Below are 24,509 nucleotides of genomic sequence, written 5' to 3'. Positions count from 1 at the left end.
AGAAAAGCCCACACACAGTGGAACCCCTGTTGCAAGTCCCTCCCGATTCAAAACTCCCCATCAAGACTCCGGTTTCTCTTCATAACCTCTGTATATATATTCAACCCTATTTTCTCTCCATAACCTCTGTATATATATTCAACCCTATTTTCTCTCCATAACCTCTGTATATATATTCAACCCTGTTTTCTCTTCATAACCTCTGTATATATATTCAACCCTATTTTCTCTCCATAACCTCTGTATATATATTCAACCCTATTTTCTCTTCATAACCTCTGTATATATATTCAACCCTATTTTCTCTTCATAACCTCTGTATATATATTCAACCCTATTTTCTCTTCATAACCTCTGTATATATATTCAACCCTATTTTCTCTCCATAACCTCTGTATATATATTCAACCCTATTTTCTCTTCATAACCTCTGTATATATATTCAACCCTATTTTCTCTCCATAACCTCTGTATATATATTTAACCCTATTTTCTCTCCATAACCTCTGTATATATATTTAACCCTGTTTTCTCTCCATAACCTCTGTATATATATATTTAACCCTGTTTTCTCTCCATAACCTCTGTATATATATTCAACCCTATTTTCTCTCCATAACCTCTGTATATATATTCAACCCTGTTTTCTCTTCATAACCTCTGTATATATATTCAACCCTATTTTCTCTCCATAACCTCTGTATATATATTTAACCCTATTTTCTCTCCATAACCTCTGTATATATATTTAACCCTATTTTCTCTCCATAACCTCTGTATATATATTCAACCCTATTTTCTCTTCATAACCTCTGTATATATATTCAACCCTATTTTCTCTCCATAACCTCTGTATATATATTTAACCCTATTCTCTCTTCATAACCTATATATATATTCAACCCTGTTTTCTCTTCATAACCTCTGTATATATATTCAACCCTATTTTCACAGTTCCTTCTTGTTTAGACCTGATTTTCACAAATCTTAAATCCCCGAGAGGGGTGGAGTGTTCCACTGTACCTGCTGTGTTGAGGATGTCACACAGGTACTCCCGCTTCTGCAGACGGTCCACCTCCAGGAAAGTCTGCTCCACGTCCGAGCACGCGCCGCCCACGATGCCCACCGTGATAAACAGGTAGTCGTTCAAAAAGTCTGCGGCAAGCCGCTGGATTTCCGCCTTGAAGGTGGCGCTGAACATGAGGGTCTGTCGCTGGGTTTTGGGCGGCAGGCCCAGAGTGTCCACCAGCTTGCGGATGCAGGGTTCGAATCCCATGTCCAGCATGCGGTCAGCCTCGTCCAGGATCAGGAACTTGGTCTTTGCCAGGCTGATCTGAGGACAGGAGTGTGAGAAACAATTACAGTTAGTGTCAACAGGTTGGATATGAATGGAAAAACAGGTGGGTCAAACATTCTTTTTCAACCTCCACATATCACACTCGATTTGTTTACATGTGTTCTGATATATTAAACATGATACTGACAGTGTGCTTACATGTGTTCTGATATTTTAAACATCTTACTGACAGTGTGTTTACATGTGTTCTGATATTTCAAACATCTTACTGACAGTTTGTTTACATGTGTTCTGATATTTCAAACATCTTACTGACAGTTTGTTTACATGTGTTCTGATATTTCAAACATCTTACTGACAGTTTGTTTACATGTGTTCTGATATTTCAAACATCTTACTGACAGTTTGTTTACATGTGTTCTGATATTTCAAACATCTTACTGACAGTTTGTTTACATGTGTTCTGATATTTCAAACATCTTACTGACAGTTTGTTTACATGTGTTCTGATATTTCAAACATCTTACTGACAGTTTGTTTACATGTGTTCTGATATTTTAAACAGTCTTACTGACAGTTTGGATGTAAAGTGACAGATTTTATGCAGGTACAAGTTGTTGTCATTTGCCTCTATGATATCAGCATTAAATAAATCTTCACTCTAAGAGGAGCTAACGGTATTCAGGTGTGCAAGTTATTGATTTGTATGAATCAGATTGCTATTGTTTCTTTTATCTCTGCTGTCATGCATCAACACGAAAACCTAGTAGCCTTAGCTTCTCAATATTAGCAGCGCTCTGCATAAACTGTACAATTGTACACCAACCTTTCCTTTCTCGATGAAGTCCAGGAGACGGCCAGGTGTGCCCACCACGATGTTGGCCCCGTTTTCCACCTGCCTCATTTGGTGACCCACGGACGTTCCTCCATACACCACAACCGGGCGTATGTCTGTGCGTGCTGCGAACTTGCGTGCCTCTGTGTAGATCTGAGTGGCCAGCTCGCGCGTGGGGGCGACAACGATGGCCTGTGGCTCTTGCACCGGGCTGAAAGAGCTGGTGGTCAGGCCTTGTTGGTACATGGCCGTCAGCACAGGCAGGATGAATGCAGCCTGTACAAACAATCGGTATGTTTAAAGACTTTTTTGGGTCCATTTCAAACAAGTTATTTTTGATCTCTCCGAATAAAGACAACTACATTTTGACAAAGTATTTTTTTCATATACAGCCTGGCCTATGTATGAGGTGTCTGAGAGCACCGCCATATGAAGGGATTCTGCGGGCATCGCAGCAACAACAAACAAGTCGCGTAAGGCGAAAATACAATATTTAGTCAAGTAGCTGTCGAACTCACAGAATGAAACTGAACGCAACGCAACGCAGCAAGACCGTATACTCGTAGCATCGTCACTCCACCGCCCGTGGCAAAGGCAGTGCCCGTGGAATTGACAAGAAGAGCGGGGTATTCGTTGCGCTGAGAAGGATAGCACGCTTTTCTGTACCTCTCTTCGTTTTAACTTTCTGAGCGTGTTTTTAATCCAAACATATCATATCTATATGTTTTTGTAATCAGGAACCGACAAGGAATAAGATGAAATTGTTTTTAAGGGCAGGTGGGCCAGTGCAAAATTGACCAAATCGTTCAAAACACTGTTTTGGGTATTTTAGCAGATTATGTTTCCATAACATACCTATCATCCATGTGTGTCGGTGTTTTTGTCAAAAGTGTCCTATTTATCTGTCAATAAAGACAAAATGTGAACATGTGTGGCATTGATTGTCTTCTGTAGTCGATATTCCCCCGCCAAAAAATGTCTCATTTCAAAGGCTAGTTACGGCTTTGTCCTCAGCAAAACAGTGCATTCACGACATACGAAACTGCGCAGCAGCTCTTGACCTATAACATGACATCAGTGTTTTGATGAATGTTCCATTCACTCAGCCACTTGTCCGTTGCAAAGGCAGCAATCGTAATCGAACGGAAATGTCCTTATTTGGAAGGTACTCGACATCCATTGGTTCGTTTCATAAACCGAAATCGGGAACCAGTTTACTTTGTGGGTGCGCATGCTCAGCTTACGAATTTTGCATACGGAAACTACCGAAGAGACTCTCGGCCATGACGGGAACACCCGAAGTTCACTCGGTTTTACAACATCCTGGTTACACATCAAACGATCGGTGACAACCGAAAGCGAATTTTTCCTTGAGAAACAACCTTTGATACGATAACAATGGCTCGAAATAAGAAAGAGGACAATGTGTTTATTAGCTCGGTTAGCAACAACAAGTAGTTCCGCTGGTACTAGGCCAAAGTTTGGATTCTGTCGGTGTTTCCGATACAGAGGAAAGCTTTGATCTCCACGCAGATCCACAAGTCGCCATTTCCGAACACGCCATGCAGCACACTTTTTACGTCTCGGCACTGGCTTGCTTTGCGCTGAATTTGAGTCAGTTTCTGTGCAGTATCTCCTCGACAAGCAAGTTGAGCATTTGCTACGCAAAAAAAACAAAAACAGGAGAAAGTATCCAACATCAGTCAGATTATCGGTAATGTTTCCTGGGCCTGCCATTTCCCGAACGAAACTGGATCAGCAACTGTTTGTATCAATCTGCACTTTCGTAAATTCCGTCACTGTCTTGACGAACTGTGTCATTTTCTTCACCGCGGTACACAGTTCATTGCGAAGAGCTTCCTCAGTAAATCGTTCAGATTCCACGTACGATTTGTTGTCAAAAAACAACTCAAACGAAAGTTTCAAACTCATCATCCTCCATCTTGCTTGTCGAAGCACCAAAGTACTGTATCGATGTAAAAACAAAAGCAGAAAACTTCGAGGAAACCAACAAATCGACGAGATAACGGAAGGAAATAAGTCTCGTTCTGGCTCAAGTAAGTTACCGTTAAAAATACCGTTATTCTCGCATGCAAATACAAACGAGAATCGGGTCATTGATACACGTTTAGCGCTGGGGCAGTATCCCCATGCTGGTTGACAGAGAGAAAGAAAGGATGGACGCATAAATTCTCTGCTGGCGTGCTAAAGGCTAAGTAGTTTGCAATTCAAATAAACTCAGCTGTTCATTCATAACACAGTTGTGTCCTTGTGTGTCTGTTTCAATAGTGTTTCTGTGGTGTTCAATCTTCAATGTCGTTTTTCTCAGTTCAGCCATTTTGCCTACGGTTGCGTCTTGGGTTACGCGATTTCTCTGGCTGTAATTTAGCTAGAGCAATATTTTCTTTTGTAGTTTGTGCAGAATATAACATTCTGGGGGATTACGAAGGGATTTTGCTGAAATTTTATTATAGTCATATCCAGATTATTTCAAAAAATAATTTTGCAAGCGTTACCCTAAAGTTTGACAGTTGTAACAAAGAAGTGTTCCTAACTCCAAATATAAATATAATAAACAAAATCTGCTTCGTAATCCCCTAGAGCATACCCAGAAGGATAAAATAAAAAAATAATTAGAAGTGTGACAATCACATCTGATGAAAATCCGTGTATCTCCTGTACTCCACTTTTGTCTGTATTTTGACTGTTTTTGTCGCGTAAAACAAAAACCAGCAACCGAAAATACAAAAAGTGACTATTCTTTGTCATCATTTGTTCATTTCTTTCATAAAATAACATTCAGACACAATAAAACATTCAAAATTGAAAAAAAGGTAGTGCACTGGCCCACCTCCCCTTAAATCGATTTCGGAAATTTATTTTTAATCATAATTTTTATATTTTTAATTTGTAGAGCTTGTTTTTAATCCGAATATAACATATTTATATGTTTTTGGAATCAGCAAATGATGGAGAATAAGATAAACGTAAATTTGGAGCGATTTATAAATTTTTATTTTTTTTTACAATTTTCCGATTTTTAATGACCAAAGTCATTAATTAATTTTTATGCCACCAAGCTGAAATGCAATACCGAACCCCGGGCTTCGTCGAAGATTACTTGACCAAAATTTGAACCAATTTGGTTGAAAAATGAGGGCGTGACAGTGCCGCCTCAACTTTCACGAAAAGCCGGATATGACGTCATCAAAGACATTTATCAAAAAAATGAAAAAAACGTTCGGGGATTTCATACCCAGGAACTCTCATGTCAAATTTCATAAAGATCGGTCCAGTAGTTTAGTCTGAATCGCTCTACACACACACACAGACACACACACACACACACATACACCACGACCCTCGTCTCGATTCCCCCCTCTACGTTAAAATATTTAGTCAAAACTTGACTAAATATAAAAAGACATTTTTCTCACACTCTCGAGGCAGATGCCAGACAGTAACACAAGACTGTATAGAGACGTTTGAAGAGATCTCTTGAATAATTGTTATTCCAGTCCTAACTTTATTTCCTCACAAACACACACATTGAGTTGAAAATCGTGTTTCGAAGAAGATAGCAGCAGTAGGTTGTTTGAGTCAAATATCACATGACATCTTCACTGTATTACAAATAAATGTCCCAACATAGGCCGACTGGTCTGAGGGGACGTTAAACTCTTGACAGACCGAGTTGTGAAAAACAGAAACATCAACATAATACAGTGGACGCCGGTTAATAAAACCGCGGTTAATAGAGCCAGCCGCTTATAAAAGCCGATTTCAGACGGTCCGGATTTATCACTATATCTTATGTATTAGAAAAAGCCGGTTAATAAAACCAACCCGCCGCTTATTAAAGCCAGTTTTCTCAGAGAAATCACGTAGTTTGTGACTAAAACTCACATTATCTTGTTCTGATGTGGAAGACGACCAACAAACAAACACTCATAAAATCGTTCTTCTCTGACGAGTAATGGTTCGTGACGGTGACAGTGAAATTATTGATGTACCGAAGTGATCAAAGTACACGTACATGTACATAATTAAAACAAAAGTTCAACATCCTTCGTGAAGTTTTGTTTAGATTCAAACAAGTGTAAATGACGAAAGAAAGTGACTGAGTGACGTAAACAAAAGAGATTTTTTTTTCTTTCGAAAATGACGTATTCCTGGACCGCCGGTTAATAAATCCGCCGCTTATTAAAGCCATTTTTCGTCGGTCCAGAAGTGGTTTTATTAAGCGGCGACCACTGTATTAATAATGCATAATATTTATATAGTGCATGTATCCAGGGTTTAACCCTGCTCAAAGCGCTGTACAATCACAATACAAACATTATTTAACGTGCAATCACACACATATCAATAAATAACACATTGCTCTGTAAAACATTATCACAAACACATGCATGGGCACACACACATATCAATAAATAACACATTGCTCTATAAAACATTATCACAAACACATGCATGGGCACACACACGCACTACATAAAGCACATTGCACAATAATACATTATCACAAACATACGCACTCACGCACGCGAAACACATACGTGAAAAACTATGTACAGTACACGGGACAAAAGTGACCATCAGAAACGAACAAATTTTCATTTGATCAATATTCAGACCTGTTTACCCTAAACCCGAGGCAAGAGTACTTTCCCAAAAAGTTGAGTGTATTTTTCAAAAAGTTGGTGTACTTTGCAAGCAAAGCCATATGGGCTAGGGAAAATGTACGCGTGGGTGCAAACGTGTTTGTGTAAGAATAGCATGTCTTGTGAACACCTTCAGAATTTAACTCCTTCCAATACAACAGGGATAAAACAATTTTATTTAAGTGTCAGTTTATAGCCTTATAACCAGTGTCTTCCAAACAGATTGATAATGAAAAGATAAAGTTTGTGAAATAACATCTGCGGTTGACAGTGGCAAGTTCATTTTTACAATCATCTCAGAAAACATTGCTTCAGCACGGACTACAGCCTCAGTGCATACATGTGATTCGGAGTAAGAGTATGTAATTTAATGTATTTTACGGTAAATGTTTGCAGAAAAGGGACGTTTTTAGTTTTGTATATATAAGTACTCACAGTTTTCCCAGAGCCGGTCTGAGCGCAGCCCATGATATCACGACCAGCCAGGATGGCAGGAATGGCGTATTTCTGGATGGGAGTCGGCTTGACGTAGCAGGCTTTCTGGACATTCTGCAAGAAAGTGGGCAGGAGCCCGGCTTCCTCAAAGGAACTGATGGGCTTGAATTTACTGTCGTTGCCCGTCACTTCTATATTAATGTTGTCATACTTGTCAAAGTTGATGCCTTGATGGATGCCTGACTTGAACAGGTCGTCTTCATCAGCCTCTGGTGGCACATAGATCTCACGAGGTTTCTCGCCTGGAAATAAAACAGTACAATTAGTTACAGGCAATGCCATCTCTCGTTATTCATAAAGCATGTCACTACATAAAGTTTACATATCTATAACCCTGGCATCATTTTGAGGCTTTAACATCTGAACATTTACATAACTAAATAAAAATAATTTAAAAAATACACGTAACAAAAAAACAAAACACATACACACGAGGTTCTGCACAATAATTTATTCAATGGTCAGAAACAACACAACAGAACTTTTACATCCAACATGACTGAAAGCTTACCGTCAGCAAGAGCCTGAGGACATTCACGGGCAAAATGGCCCTCCTCCCCACACTTATGGCATGCTCCTCCTTGTCCTCCTGTAAGACAGAGTAAAGATCCACATGCAATACTTTCTTATACAGAAGCCTGAACATCACGGACAATCAGCATCAACACCAATCACTGTAGCTGCAATACCTATTGAATGTGGCCTATGAGGTAACCAGATTTTTTTTTTGACTTGAAGACTGACATTTTCAGGCACTATAACTGGTTACCCTGCCAGTTTTGTTTTGTCTCTCTTGGTAAACGTACACTTATGATACGGATAATGAACTTCTCAAATTCTAAACTCGCTTGCAATTTTCTCTTTGTCAATAATTAAACCTTCCAATTACCTTCTATTCTCATTTTTTTTTTAAATTTGAATTCTGAATTTTGGAACGTTAGCCGTCTGTTTTTGGATGACAAAAGAAAGGAAAGCCCAAAAATCTTGCTTAAATAGAAGAAAAAACTAACTGATCGTGAAGAGGGGAGGTAACAAGAAAACCATGCAGCAGAAAGTCTCACCTCCTTCACCCTTGTTAGGGCATTCTCTGGCAAAGTGGCCTTCCTCTCCACATCTGCGGCAACCGCTGCCCCCACCACTGGCATCGTTCCTACCGCCACCTGAAGAGCCTCCAAACCCTCCGCCCCTGGAGCCACCTCCACTGTCACCAGAAGGGGCTCCGAATCCATTGCTGTCCGACGCTTTCCCAAACCCTCCCTCCGGTCTGCTGAATCCCCCGCCGCTCCTGGCTCCACCACCTCCCCCTCCACCACTGGGGCACTCCCTGGCAAAATGACCCTCCTCACCACACTTGTGGCACGCTCTTCCTCCGCCACCACCTCCCCCACCACCACTGGGACACTCCCTTGCGAAGTGGCCTTCCTCGCCGCATTTGTGGCAACCTCTACCACCTCCGCCGCCACCACCCCCACCGCTGGGGCACTCCCTGGCAAAGTGACCTTCCTCTCCGCACTTATGGCAACCTCTGCCCCCGCCTCCCCCACCACGACCGCCGCCTCCGCTGGGACACTCCCTGGCAAAATGTCCGTCTTCACCACACTTGTGGCAGCCAGAACCCCCCGAGCTGCCACCGCCTCCACCACCTGTGGAAAGTGACAAAAAAGTTTCAACCATTTTAACACAGATACAGACCTGTTTAGTTGAGTGTATAGAAACTTTAACATTTGACTAAACACCGAAATACTAATTTTACCTGGTTATTATCCAAGCAACAGCTTCAAAATATTGAAGCAATGATCAACATTTCGTCGGCACGTATGTAGTTAAAGTGTGTATCCAAAGAAAACGGGTGGTGGGGTTTTTTGGGGGGGTAAAAACAGGTGACTGGTTTGTGTCGTGTGTGGTATGTAGACCAGGTCAAGGGTCAAGGTTAGGTCAGATCACGTGAAGGATTGTGGTATAGATACAGTTATCCCCGAGCTGCAGTTCGCCGATTCGGAGAAGACGATTTCACATTGTTCGGTTTCGTAGCTGCAGAAAAATAGATAAAGATACCAAAGGAGATTTCCTACAGGTTAATCTGCACAGCGTGTTTCCAGTGTCTGCGCGAGGAAGCGCTGTCGAAAGCGCAGTGTCGATCTGGCCATCTGGCAGTCGTGTCCCCGTAAGTAGGCTACAGACAGACAGATCTAGATCTAGTGTCTCGCACTCTTGCACTGTGTCACCTATGCTTACTGTGTGTGTGTGTGTGTGTATGTGTGACGGAGTGATTGAGTTTGTGTTACTGTTTGTCGATTTCTTACGTGAGCCTTGAAGGCTTCGCCTCTTGTTTCCCATATGATTGCCTGTCTGGTAGTTTTTGTTCTTTCGTTTTGCGAGGCATTTTTTTGAGCAGGCGACAGCACCGGATAGGCTAAAGTGAACAGTGCCACTGAGATGATCAGTATAAGGATATCGAGCAGTTTGAGGACAAGGGAGGCAACCTCTGCTTCACGGCGTGTCAGTCTCGACAGAGGAGTGGCACGAACACGGCGTGTACTTTAGTGGTCTCAGTAGAGCAGGCGGCCTGCGTGCTGTTGCTTGTAAACTAGCAAAGGCTATACCCTTTTAGCGTTTGACTAGTACGTTTTTTTTTACCTCTTTGGAAGAAAACAGTTACGTATTTATACCTCTTCAGAGAGCATCTCGTATGTGATTTGGAGGGTCAAAAGGTATTATACCCTTAATTCTACGTGATGTGGAAACCTTTTCTTATATTTCTCAAAGAAAATCTGATGCTTCTGCTCTTTAGACTTGGTACAGTCATCCGAAACTGGCAAATTTGTCTGCTTCATTTTGCCACGATTGTCCAGACGATCGCGCGTGCCAACAACTAAACAAGGTTTCCACAGCTGAAGACTCGCTGTCAGGGTTATCTTCCTTTGACCGAAACCGGTATCAGTTGTACCATCAAGTAATCGGCACACCAACACCGGAAAACGTATTCTAGACTTTTTCTTAGTCGTATTTTGTGTGTGTGTCGCGTATTGTCGTACCGATAATAATTTGGCATACAAAATACGCCCAAATCGTACTGGTAAACAAGTCTGCAGATATCCCCAATTAGCTTTTGAAATGTGGTTGGTAAAATTCCTGACAACATTCTGCAGTTTTCATCACACCACTATCCTATGCAGGCTAAGTAAACTTTACAACAACAGCATGTTATCAAATGTAAAACGGCTGTAGGCTCTACACCACTGCTCTCACTTTCAGAACCATACTGATGGCGATATGTGCAAAACAATTTCATACTGCATATATGCATGGTTGCCACTCTTCCGGCAAGGTGCCGGAATTCCGGTTTTTTAAAATGTCCACAGCCGGAAATTCCGGGTTTTCAATTTTGTTGCAAAAAAAATAAAAAATCAGAAAAAAAATTGTGGTTCGTTTTGCTCGATTGAATTTTGACCAGAGATTCCAATCTGAGTTTTGAAGCTCTTTTGGCGGGAGGAGAGAATCTGGGCATTGCTAAAGCCGCCATTTTTTTTAGGTGTATGCGATTTGTCGATGCGAGAAAGTTTGTTGTGAAAACCGTTGCAAATTTCGCTTCAACATGCCGTACATCAGTGAAGATGACGATCACTCTAAGCTTGAGAAACTGGAGGCAGGTATAAAAAAACAAGTGGAAGTGGGAATGGCTAGCAGAGAAGAATGACATAAACACAGAGCATCGAACTTGGCTGAAGAAGATTGATAAGACTGGTACGGGGTTCTGCATCATTTGCTCCAAATCTATCAAAGTTCTTCTCTCAGCAAAAAGAAGACTGTTGTACCCAAAAAAAAGGACACAAGCAACTCTCGATTTTTTGTTTTCTTGATCAATGATGAGTGACATCCCAGAACTGAAAACTTTTTGATACATTTTTCCTGGACTTCTGAAGTTCTGCATTGTTCAAGATCTACACTTTTTCTGTCTGTCATTTTGGAGGACAACATATGGCTTAGTTTTTGGACTTTAAATCTGTTCTGCTTACAACTTCAAAACTGTATTTCAGTTTATTATTCTTGGAATTAACATGTCATGGTGTGTGTGTGGTGACAAGGTTAGGTAAGGTAGTTAAAGTTCACATTGGATTCATGCAACAAGTTTTTGTTTTCTTGAGCTGAGAGTGAGGTAGACCCAACATCCCAGAACTGAAAACTTTTTGATTGGAAACAATTTCCTTGGACTTCAGGTAGGACTTTTTGTTTAGTGTAAACTGAACTGTTCATGAGCTTTTGTCTGTTGATTGATTAAGTCTTTGTTGTGCTGTTATCAATAGCCCTTGAAGGAGGATATTATTTTTGCTGTGCTGTGTAAATAATTTGCAGGGGAGGCCAAATAATGGCTCTCAGATCTTAAAATTTTTCAACGTACAGGGGGCGTTCCCCAGCAGGGGCAACGCCCCCTGTACCCCCCAGACTTTCAGGATTTTCATTTTTGGGGAGTGGCAACCATGTATATGCATTCTTATAAGATCATTAACAAATATGTACAATAAATAATCAATGCTTTCAAAGCTGTACTGGTAGTCTATGACACTCCCTAAGACTCTTCCCGCAAAAATGGCTTATCTTGCAATATACCCAACCTCCCAACAATTTCTTACCACTGGCATCTGATTCAATTATCACATGAAGCACAAAAACCATTCCAGTGTTAGAGTGGATATTTTACACACACGAGGAAAGAAAATCACAAACAAACGAAAAGGTTTACACCTTTAATGCAAGTCTAAAGGGGACACACACACACACACATACGTTTACGAAATTGAAAATTTCTGTTTTTAAATCGATCTACAGCATACAAAAAAGTATATGTATACATACCAGCATCGGCAATGCAATCACAAATAACAGAAAAACATTAGCTATAAATACTTACAAGTGCAGATCAAAAATACTAACGATACTCTACAAATTTGAATAAAAACCATTTTGCAAGTCACACATCTACTTTCATATCGGAGTATGCACTCAGAAATGCAATTGCTATCACAAATGTTTAGCCTGACGGGAACCAGTCGGTTTTTGTTGTGGCATTTAATGGACGAGCCATTAATGGTTCTTCAATGACATGCTGCCATCTATAATGTCTTGAGCAGAGCTGAAATAACTTAGGACATCCAGAGGGAAGTACGATTTTGCTTCCTGGTATTTCAGTCAGATAGCAATCCCTTCCCTTTCACAAATAAATATGTTTGGATTAGTCACCACCTGGACTCGGAGAGGGGGAGAGACAAGGAGGAAGGGAGGAAGAAAAAAGCCAACCGTGAATTTAAACTCCGAAACATACATATCATTAGTTATTTCTGCATAATGCACTCACCTCTTCCGCCGCCAAAACCACCCCCTCTCCCGCCGCCAAAACCACCTCCTCTTCCGCCAAAGCCGCCCCCTGAACTTGGTGGAGGAGCATCCTCATTCCAGCCATCATCTTCATCCGCTGCTTTGGGCGCCCCAAACCCTCCTCCTCCCGAGGGTTTTCCGAAGGCACCTCCACTGCTGCTACCACCCCCAAAACCACTGCGGGCCGTCCCGTTGGATGACCCAAAACCATTCGTCTGTCCGTTCATTTCTGTCCCTAACTGTTGCAGAGCTTTGCCTCGCCCAAAGCCTCTCAGTTTTGACCCGTTCCTGCGACGCAAAGTGTGCATCATAAAGATATGAACACATGGAGACTGAACAATACCCCTCCCCAATTCCCAATTGAACAGAATATTCCTCTGCACACACAAGACAAATATTTCAAAATTGAATACCTGATCAGGTATTTTCAATTACCAGCTAAATACTGACAACTAAAATGTCTTCAAAGAAGAATGCATGCTCCAGCACTGAATAGTGCATACAGTTAACTTGAAAATGAAATCGCTAGCATTTTATGAGTCAAAATCAAATTAAAATAATACCAAAATTGCATAAGGCGAAAATACAACATTTAGTCAAGCTCAGTCGAACCACAGAATAAAACTGAACGCATTGCATTTTTTCCGCAAGACCGTACACGTGTAGCATCGTCTGTCCACCGCTCGTGGCAAAGGCAGTGAAATTAACAATACAGAAAAGCGCGGTAGCGGTTGAGCTGAAAAGGATAGCCCGCTTTTCTATATCTCTATTCTTTTTAACTCTCCGAACGTGTTTTTAATCCAAACATATCATATCTATATGTTTTTGGAATCAGGAACGGACAAGAATAAGATGAAATTGGTTTTAAATCGATTTCGGAAATTTAATTTTAATCGAAATTTTTATATTTTTAATTTTCAGAGCTTGTTTTTAATCGGAATATAACAATTATATGTTTTTGGAATCAGAAAATAATGAAGAATACGATAAACGTAACTGTGAATCGTTTTATATAAAAAAAATTTAAGTACACTTTTCAGATTTTTAATGACCAAAGTCACAAATTCATACCTGTAGGACAAATGTCCTGAGCTCTTCGGTATCAATAGGACATTTGACTGCTTTCAGACATTTTAATAGGACATTATAATGTAGTGCAAAACACAAAATCAAGTGCACACACACATATCAGAATATGCACCAACATTGTGTGCGTATGTTTTATTACTTTTGTTTCAAACAGGACACACACACAAAAAAACAAAACTAAAAAGCAATCAAAAACGTCAGCACTCTTACTTTGATTGGCACACAAACTGCATGATTTCCTGACAGCTTTTTGCTTGACAGATTCGACTAAACAGTTTGCCAGTTTCTCAGTGTCAGCCATAAATAGTTAACCTTATTAAAAGACCGGGAATTTCCTGCTGTACCGACACCATCTACAAGTGACGAAACTTTACTTTCCGTGATTGTGGAGGTTTCAGCGGCAACACTCAAAGCAAATTAAAGCAGACGCGAGACTTAGTCAGTCGGAGTTGTCTCCCGTACTCCTTACTTTAGTGTGCTGTAGACTGGTGTACACAAACGGCTCATACCACAAACGGTTCGGAAAACGCAAGATCTGCACGGCAAAACTTCAGTGCACCTGTACGCTAGCGCGTTCGGTCGCCTTTTGAAGATTTCTATCATGAAAGGAATATTATAAAATAACGCCCTGTCCGAAGGAATGGAGTTCTTGTCGGACAATGACTGCGCTCAGTTGAAAATGATAGGACATTTGACCACCATGTGGCTATGTGAATCGGACATTTGAGCCTTTGAATCGTTCTATGTCCGATGCCTAACGACATCCCTGAAGTCATTAATTAAATTTTCAGCCTCCAAGCTGAAATGCAATACCAAAGTCCGGCCTTCGTCAAAGATTGCTTTGCCAAAATTTCAATCAATTTTATTGAACAAGAAGAGCAAACGCTCGATCGAGTCACTTTCGCAGTTCTGAATATTATATGAGGCATCAGATGGACAGGAAGAAATTGCTATTCACAACACAATACAGATGTAAATAATTTGATGTAAAGAATAATCCTATAAAGTTTGAATCAAATCCGATGAATAGTTTCAGAGATATGATATTTCAATTTTTTTCCTTCAAGACATACCTGTGACCTTGAAAAAGGTCAAAGGTCACCAAAGCAGACGTCAAAGTGTAGAGGTCACTGGGAGTCACGTTCACATAAAATTTGAGCCCGGTCACTTTTATAGTTTCCGAGAAAAGCCCAACGTTAAGTTGTGTGTTGCCGAACAGAAAAGGCTAGTTATCTTCCTTGTTTTTCTGATAACGTTCGTAAAAGGCTACAGATGTAAATACTTTGATGTAAAGAATAATCCTACAAAGTTTCAATCACATCCGATGAACTTTGTCAAAGATATAAAATGTCTAATTTTTCCTTTGACGCTGACCTGTGACCTTGAAAAAGGTCAAAGGTCAACGAAACCATCGTTAAAGTGTAGAGGTCATTGGAGGTCACGACTAAACAAAATATGAGCCGGATCGCTTTGATAGTTTCCGAGAAAAGTCCAACGTTAAGGTGGTGTCTACGGACGGCCGGACGGCCGGACGGCCGGCCGGACAGACTAACACTGACCGATTACATAGAGTCACTTTTTCTCAAGTGACTCAAAAATGAAAAAAATGTCTGGGAATATCATGCCTAGGAACTCTCATGTAAAATTTCATAAAGATCGGTCCAGTAGTTTACTCATTGCTCTTCACACACACACACCACGACCCTCGTTTCGATTCCCCCTCTATGTTAAAACATTTACTGATTTAGTCAAAACTTGACAAAATGTAAAAAGTAGAGAAGCTGCAATGCCATGCTCAAGGCTGCTGTGCCATTCTAACTCACCAATTCACACATCCTGTGTTTCAGTATCAACTTTTTTTTAACAAGCCACAAAGCCAAAGGTACATTATTTAACAAAGTGTGAATACTTACACTGCAGCAGGCTGCGCTGATGATCCCTGAAAAAGGAAGTGTTACATTAAAATCCAAACAATATTGTCTACATAACAAATCTTACTGAGCAGAAGCACTGCAGGCACCTAACCATGTTAATTAAGCAATCTAAAAATCAGTAAAGGGTTGTTCTTAGGCCTTTGTCTTTGGTCTTTCTTTCTTTATTTGGTGTTTAACGTCGTTTTCAACCGTTCAAGGTTATATCGCGACGGGGAAAGGGGGGATGGGATAGAGCCACTTGTTAATGTTTCTTGTTCACAAAAGCACCAATAAAAAAAAATTGCTCCAGGGGCTTGCAACGTAGTACAATAAGTCAATATATTACCTTACTGGGAGAATGCAAGTTTCCAGTACAAAGGACTTAACATTTCTTACATACTGCTTGACTAAAATCTTTACAAACATCGACTATATTCTATACAAGAAACACTTAACAAGGGTAAAACTAAAAGGAGAAACAGAATCCGTTAGTCGCCTCTTGCGACATGCTGGGGAGCATCGGGTAAATTCTTCCCCCTAACCCGCGGGGGGCTTGTCTTGGGTCATTGATGCATACTTTTTCTGTCTGACACATTGTTCTGACCTCTAGCCCGTCGACCAGCAGTTTTGACATGTAGACCTTACAAAACAATCGTTTTGTAGACAGCACATTTGGACATATACATATTTTCAATCAAAGTCAAACTTAAGTATTTTCCCTTGAGTCTTGGAACACTGTAACTCTCTTCTCTGGTCTTGTGAATACATTGGTCCAAGTTAGATCCGCGAACAAGACCACCGCAAGAGAGACTGACACAAGAACCAAACTATGTGTATAGACCCTTTCCTAAATTGTGATGTAGATTGTTGCCATGGAAGGGAACACAAAACAGTACATGACAACAGAACAGCTTGCAGTTCAATGTAAATAATAAGAACTGGTTCACAGTGAATATCTCATAGTTTATCCATCACTTTATAGCAAGTTATCAGGTTTTAAGGCCCAAATCCTAGTACATGTCTCACTCAACCAAAAGTGAAAATGTTTTACCATTTCAGTCTGGTTTTACAACACAAGTAAATTACCCTATCATTCTGTGCCATATCTGTTGTCTTAAGCCCTGGTTCAATCTGAGAGAATCAAAAGAATGTTGAGCTCAATCCTTCGGTCCGCTGACACTGCAGTTTCTACTTGCACAACACTTTCAACAACATTTACAATTCATCTGCAAGATACATGCAAGCAAAGGTTAAAAGTGGAGCTGACTCAGTAACAGCAGTCTAGAAATGAAGTCATTGATACTATTAAGTCACATTGGATTTTCCCCATTTGAGTCACATGACAGGAATACTACTTTCAGATTGGGTGTTATTTATATATATATTTTGTTGTTGTTGTTAAATCAGTTTTCAGTTCCTCAACAACTCTTTTTTTTCCTTCTCCCAACCACAGAACTTGTTTTTAATACTTGATTTGCAGATTACAGAAGGAAAGTTATACTTCATGACATGTAGGCTACACAACTTGCAAAGTTTGGGCCAATGAAAAGCCACTGCCCTCTGGGTATTTTTTTTTAATATATATCACCAACCTACCTACACTAATTGTCTTGTAACCGAAACTCAGTTTTAGTGTGGTGGCCTGATGTTATTTCTGGAGCTGACAGTAACTACTGTCAGGAAAATAAGTCACTGCTACAAGTCAGTCACATTGGATTTTCATCTCACGAAAGTCCTGTCACATCTCACGAAAGTCCTGTCATGAGGCACGACACAAACACTACTTTCAGATATCAGAAATTAACTGAATGTAGAACACCCCCCCCCCCCCCCCATATAAAAAGGCCTGACAGTTTAGGCACAAAAAAAAGGTGTGGTTAAGGTAACATAGCCACACAAAAAATAGGGTAGGAAGGTAGGCAATCATTTTTTTTTAAACTTTTTTTTCTAATGTGTACAAATTAAACCTACTTGACAGGGAAATAAGTGTGCGACTCGAGCGCTTTCATTGCGTTTTCTGCACTCGTTTTTTTTTGTTAGTTTTACAAATGTAATAAAAAGTTATACTTATAGGGTCGGCCCCTAAAAATAGGGTAGGTCGGGTTACCGTAACCACACCTATTTTTTTTTTTAGGCCTTGGTAAATCTGCCCTGTACAAATCTACAATTCTAACCTCAACTATGTTTGCTGAACTGGACTGACTTTTTGCTCAAAATGCTGTACACTCACAACCATACAGCCCAAAGCAGTGTTTTCTGATAAGACAGCCAAATCACCCGCCCAATTGCCAGGAGAAGTAAAAATTCTGCAGAAACTGTCAGCAACTCGCCTGGCTGATGTTGGTTGTACGATTGAGTTTCAAAACCACAAAAACACTCAACTTGCCGAAATTTCAGCTGTCTGCAAAAATCACTGCCATGCTTTTGCTACAGATCCCAAACCATATTATCTAATATCAGGTGAACCCATTCAAAAATACTGATGCCACACAAGAAGTGAAAAGTAAGCATAAGAACAAGAAAAGATTGACCATTCCAAGAACACTGGCAAGTTTATGCCAATCGCTGAGAAGAGTGGCATGTTTGAGTTGGATGGGGAGACGTTGGTGGGTTTAATTCATTGGAACATTGCTAAGAACACAGACAAAAACATATTTTTGTTTGCAACAATATTGCTCAAGTTGAAATGTTGAATTCGTGTGGAACATAGATTGCTTTTGCAACTTGCGTCAGTTAAAATCAGTGCCAAAAAGTCAGTAAAAATACCAGCTCAGAAAGCCTATTCATAGCTGACCGTTCCCCAGTTGTCGACCTACTCTGCAGAAATCTTATCAAGAAAAACTTCAAAATGCACACAAGCACAGACATAGGCACCATATATTTTCAAATGTCTTTGACCCACTCACTTAAATGGTTTGTTTTGCTGCTGGAATTTGGCTTTTTTAATTTCACAGATACTGAGATAAAAAAAAGTTCAAAAGTGTTCATGCTTGCAAATCACCCTCCACCAAAACTACTCCAATGCAAAACCAAATTGATTCTTGGTTTAACACAGATAGGTCCACCTTATGTATAATTTCCATGTGCTGAGCTAAAAAGAAAATCTCATAACATTTCAATGCCAATGGTACTGAAGCCGTGAAGGGAACGTAAACATAAAATTCCAAGCGAAAATTCTACTAGTGGTGTAAAAAAACACATTGTCATTTATTTTCTGGTAAATACTAAATGATTAATTTACTGTCATCAGCTTGGGCAACGCATTATACAGTAATGAACAATGCATGTCTGGATATTCCCAGTTTGACTGAAGCGCAAGTTGGATCCATTGATTGGGCACACACCCTGCATGCCAAGAAGTTGACTTTCTGTTGTACTGTGCAGTTAAAACAAAAATTAAGGTTAAATAACCGTAGAATGCAGGTGGGTTTTGTTTTACTATTTTAGTTATGAATTCAAAACTGTTTGATCGTGTCATTAAAGAAGACCATTTTTGCTCAAGGCTTTTTTCACCCCATCACGAAACGCCAAACACCCTCGCCAATACATCCATCAAGCATGGGAATTGAAAAACTTGAAAAAAGGCTAAAAATCTGTTAGTGAAAGCAAAGTCGTCGACGACGCGAAGCGCCTAGCCTTACTTTTTCGGCGGACACGTATGCTTTTTCAACAGAACAAAACAAATATTTCGGCGCCCATGCCTGAATTCCAAGCTCAAAACGGCACATGCAGATAAGCAAAACCCGTGTTCTCCTTGCGCATCAGTCGATTATAAAAGCGCTTTAGTACTATGTACACAAAATCTCGACGAGACGTGGAGGACATGTACAGACTTTACATGAATTAAAATCTCAAACACAATAAACAGTACTTCGCACCTTTAGATGAAGTTCGTCTGCTGAGAAAAGCAGACAGGATGTGCAATTCTCAGCAGCGCAACGTGCTGTTCCCAAACGACTTATTCAAAACCATGTCTTGTACAAGCTGTTCTACGATAGCCTTCAATACTACGTTCATCATGAATACTTACGCCTTCGTCCCAATTCTCATCCATTTTGAACTTGGTCTGTCACGAATGAAAATAGCAAGACCCCAAAAATGTTAGCACGTAGTGTCTCTCGCAGGTGGTTATGGACGTTCGCAATGGATTGTGGGGGGATAGCGCAGATTTCGCGCGGTTTTTGGCGATCGCGTTTCTCATTGGTCTGATTGTGTTTATGACATGAAGAGGTCACGCGAAAGATGCACCATCATTGCAGCAATTTTGTATCTCTAACAAAACAAAGTTTGCTTTGTCGACAACCCTAATTTTTTTTTTAACCAAATGCTCCGTCATTGGCCTTATGTCCGCGTGTAGACACTGATCTGGCATACATTTTGGGAGTAACTCACAGGGCTATTTCAGTCCTAGTTTAGAACCTCCGCGCAAAGATGTTCATTAGTAGGACGAATAATGAAATGTAATACCAATTGTTTAAAATTGCATTCATCTGTATATTTTATTTAACGTTCCATTAATCAACCTTCACTGAGTTGTTCAAGTTTATTTTGTGTGTGTGTGTGACGGTGTGTGTGTGTGTGTGTGTGTGTGTGTGTGTGTGTGTGTGTGTGTGTGTGTGTGAGTGTGTGTGTGAGTGTGTGTGTGAGTGTTTGTATGTGTGTTTACATTTTGGAACGTTATTAAAACTGTATCTGTGATATACTATATTTAAGAATTGAAAATTAGGACATTCACTTTTTACATTTAGTCAAGTTTTGACTAAATGTTTTAACGTAGAGGGGGGAATCGAGACGAGGGTTGTGGTGTATGTGTGTGTGTGTGTGTGTGTGTGTGTGTGTGTGTGTGTGTGTGTGTGTGTGTCTGTCTGTCTGTGTGTGTGTGTAGAGCGATTCAGACCAAACTACTGGACCGATCTTTATGAAATTTGACATGAGAGTTCCTGGGAATGATATCCCCGGACGTTTTTTTCGATAAATACCTTTGATGACGTCATATCCGGCTTTTTCTAAAAGTTGAGGCGGCACTGTCACACCCTCATTTTTCAATCAAATTGATTGAAATTTTGGCCCAGCAATCTTCGACGAAGGCCGGACTTCGGTATTGCATTTCAGCTTGGTGGCTTAAAAATGAATAAATGACTTTGGTCATTAAAAATCTGAAAATTGTAAAACAAATAATTTGTTTTTAAAGCGATCCAAATTTACGTTCATCTTATTCTTCATCATTTTCTGATTCCAAAAACATATAAATATGTGATATTCGGATTAAAAACAAGCTCTGAAAACTAAAAATATAAAAATTATGACCAAAATTAAATTTACGAAATCGTTTTAAAAACTATTTCATCTTATTCCTTGTCGGTTCCTGATTCCAAAAACATAAAGATATGATATGTTTGGATTAAAAACACGCTCAGAAAGTTAAAACGAAGAGAGGTACACAAAAGCGTGCTATGAAGCACAGCGCAACCGCTGCCGCGCCAAACAGGCTCGTCACTTTCACTGCCTTTTGCACTAGCGGCGGACTACGTTCAGTTTCATTCTGTGAGTTTCACAGCTTGACTAAATGTAGTAATTTCGCCTTACGCGACTTGTTAGTTTTGCCTGAGCCGGCTCAATCCGCCCACCGTTCGACATTTGACACACTCAGATGACCTAAAACAAAGATGCCAAAGAATAAGTAACGATATATCCACGGGGGATAACCGGTCAAATGCCGAACAGAAGCCGAATGCCGCTCATGACACGTGTGAAGGCAAGTTTTGTCTGTTTTCTAGGTATTGTTTGATTTATGTCGGGATTTAAGGTAAGCTACTGATTCAGCGATGACTAAATTTGTTTCTCGATGCATAAAAAGTCAGGGAGCGATTGATATTTGCCCGTAAATATCCTTCAAAGCTGAAAATGTCCGCGATCGAGCACCGGAAATGGCTGTTCGATGGGTTTTGCAAGTAGAAATGTGCTTTATTTCACCAAATCAGCTCGTATTTGGTGTGGGTACGGGATTCTAGAGGACGAAGGAGTCATAAGAGGTGCAAAGAAGTGCTATTTGGGAGTAGAATAAATCTTCCGAGACAGTAGACAAGAGAAGGTCATATTTGAGAGAGGAGCGCGTAGGCCGATTGTCTTTCCGACAAGCGAATGATACAGCAGATTAATCATTCGTTTTGACCAGAAACCTAGTCTCTAGTTTTTATGAATGAGTTTTTTAATTAAAACAATCACCAGAACTCTCTCGCTTAGCCTAATGGCTGTTCGATGGGTTTCGCAAGTAGAAATGTGCTTTATTTCACCAAATCAGCTCGTATTTGACATCGGTTTGGTATATATATATATATTTTCTAATCCTACCGCGAACTGGATAGCAGACGCGGCACGACTGTTGCACCACACTTTGAAGGGGATATAGCTCAGTTGGTAGCGCGCTGGATTTGTATTCAGTTGGCCGCTGTCAGCGTGAGTTCGATCCCAGGTTCGGCGGAAATTTATTTCAGAGTCAAATTTGTGTGCAGACTCTCTTCGGTGTCCGAACTCCCCCCCCCCCCCCCCCCCCCCGTGTACACTACATTGGGCGTGCACGTTAAAGATCCCACGATTGACAAAAGGGTCTTTCCTGGCAAAAATTGCTTAGGCACAGTTAATAATTGTCTACCTATGCCCGTGTGACTTGGAATAATAGGCCGTGAAAGGTAAATATGCGCCGAAATGGCTGCAATTACTGGCCGTATAAAATTTCATCTCACACGGCATCACTGCAGAGCGCCTAGAACTGTACCCACGGAATATGCGCGATATAAGCCTCATTGATTGATTGATTGAAGTAATCCCACACTTTGAAGTAAATTACTTCAAAGTGTGGGGATGTGCCCCACACTTTGAAGTAAACCCATTTTTTACTTCAAAGTGTGGGGGGATCTTCCCACACTTTGAAGTAAACTCAGTTTTTACTTCAAAGTGTGGGGGGATCTTCCCACACTTTGAAGTAACTTACTTCAAAGCGTGGGACTTTTGCATCGCCTGTTTGAGCCTGATGATTTTGTCAAAAAAAATGGCAAAGTCTTTTGGATGAGTGAACAGAAAAAGTGAGCGAGCCAAGAAACATAGGGATGTTTGTTATCAGGCTTTAAAGGCATATGTACTCGATGACTATACACGCTAATTGCTTTACCAACAGCTGGAGACATGCTAAATTAAGTTCCCTGCAAAATATTGTGGTCTAGGACCCCTTCAATGTTGAGATATGTTAATTTTCATTTTGATCTGGATCGTCCTATTTATAGATTTGGCAACACATGTAACGTTGGTGCAAGGGAGCTAACACCGCGGCTTTGTTGACATCCTCACTTTTTCAGAGGCTAGAACAAGCTGTAATGCATGTATTATGGTCCGCGCATGGTGACATATCGTCATTATATGGTCTTATGGTGCGTTTGACATCGATTATGGGCAAACTACACTTTGTAAACACGGGAGCGCGTACATATGCCTTTAAGCAATGTCCCATTGTTGAGTATGACGAAAACTCGTGGTGACGATTTTAAAACATGTTGGGTCACGCATGGTCCAACCTTACATGGTCCAACCTTACATGGTCCAACCTTACATGGTCCAACCTTACATGGTCCAATCTTACATGGTCCAATCTTACATGGTCCAACCTTACATGGTCCAATCGTGCATGGTCCAATCTTACATGGTCCAATCTTACATGGTCCAACCTTACATGGTCCAATCTTACATGGTCCAACCTTGCATGGTCCAACCTTGCATGGTCCAATCTTACATGGTCCAATCTTACATGGTCCAACCTTACATGGTCCAATCTTACATGGTCCAACCTTGCATGGTCCAACCTTGCATGGTCCAACCTTACATGGACAACCTTACATGGTCCAACCTTACATGGTCTAACCTTACCATGTCCAACCTTACATGGTCCAATCTTACATGGTCCAACCTTACATGGTCCAATCTTACATGGTCCAATATTACATGGTCCAACCTTACATGGTGCAACCTTACATGGTCCAACCTTACATGGTCCAATCTTACATGGTCCAATCTTACATGGTCCAATCTTACATGGTCCAATAATATATATGGACCATGTAAGATTGGACCATGTAAGGTTGGACCATGTAATGTTGGACCATGTAAGGTTGGACCATGTAAGATTGGACCATGCGTGACCCAACATGTTTTAAAATCGTCACCACGAGTTTTCGTCACACTCAACAATGGGACATTGCTTAAAGCCATATGTACTCGATGACTATACACGCTAATTGCTTTACCCACAGCTGGAGACATGCTAAATTAAGTTCCCTGCAAGATATTGTGGTCTAGGACCCCTTAAATGTTGAGATATTTGAATTTTTATTTTGATCTAGATCGTCCTATTTATAGATTTGCCAACAGAGGTAGCGTTGACGCAAGGGAAATAACTCCGCGTCTTTGTTGACATCCTCACTTTTTCAGAGGCTAGAACAAGCTGTAATGCATGTATATGGTCCGCGCATGGCGACATATCGTCATTACATGGTCTTATGGTGCGTTTGACATCGATTATGGGCAAACTACACTTTGTAAACACGGGAGCGCGTACATATGCCTTTAAAGCCTGATAACAAACATCACTATGTTTCTTGGCTCGCTCACTTTTTCTGTTCACTCATCCAAAAGACTGCCATTTTTTTGACAAAATCATCAGGCTCAAACAGGCAATGCAAAAGTCCCACGCTTTGAAGTAAGTTACTTCAAAGTGTGGGAAGATCCCCCCACACTTTGAAGTAAAAACTGAGTTTACTTCAACGTGTGGGAAGATCCCCCCACACTTTGAA

At 40.6% G+C, this 24,509-nt stretch overlaps 1 protein-coding gene across 1 annotated transcript in view; it reads right to left on the bottom strand.

Moving 5' to 3' along the window:
- The window catches only part of LOC138967607 (probable ATP-dependent RNA helicase vasa-like), a 29,122-nt gene extending 9,292 nt beyond the window's left edge, over positions 1 to 19,830 (bottom strand). Inside the window, exons 1-9 of the mRNA XM_070340210.1 lie at positions 19,700 to 19,830; positions 15,670 to 15,695; positions 12,648 to 12,955; positions 12,080 to 12,115; positions 8,356 to 8,937; positions 7,806 to 7,883; positions 7,235 to 7,536; positions 2,124 to 2,408; positions 1,024 to 1,333 (exon numbers count right to left, since the gene is read on the bottom strand). Of these exons, the coding sequence (XP_070196311.1) occupies positions 1,024 to 1,333; positions 2,124 to 2,408; positions 7,235 to 7,536; positions 7,806 to 7,883; positions 8,356 to 8,937; positions 12,080 to 12,115; positions 12,648 to 12,955; positions 15,670 to 15,695; positions 19,700 to 19,723 (1,951 nt within the window). The 5' untranslated portion in view covers positions 19,724 to 19,830. The remainder of the gene's footprint in view (positions 1 to 1,023; positions 1,334 to 2,123; positions 2,409 to 7,234; positions 7,537 to 7,805; positions 7,884 to 8,355; positions 8,938 to 12,079; positions 12,116 to 12,647; positions 12,956 to 15,669; positions 15,696 to 19,699) is intronic.
- Positions 19,831 to 24,509: the final 4,679 nt, after the last annotated feature.

The sequence above is a fragment of the Littorina saxatilis genome, linkage group LG5 (genome assembly GCF_037325665.1).
Source record: "Littorina saxatilis isolate snail1 linkage group LG5, US_GU_Lsax_2.0, whole genome shotgun sequence".
Classification (NCBI taxonomy): Eukaryota; Metazoa; Mollusca; class Gastropoda; order Littorinimorpha; family Littorinidae; genus Littorina; species Littorina saxatilis.
The sequence above is the reverse complement of the archived record's forward strand: the minus strand, read 5'-3'. Positions and strand labels throughout refer to the sequence as shown.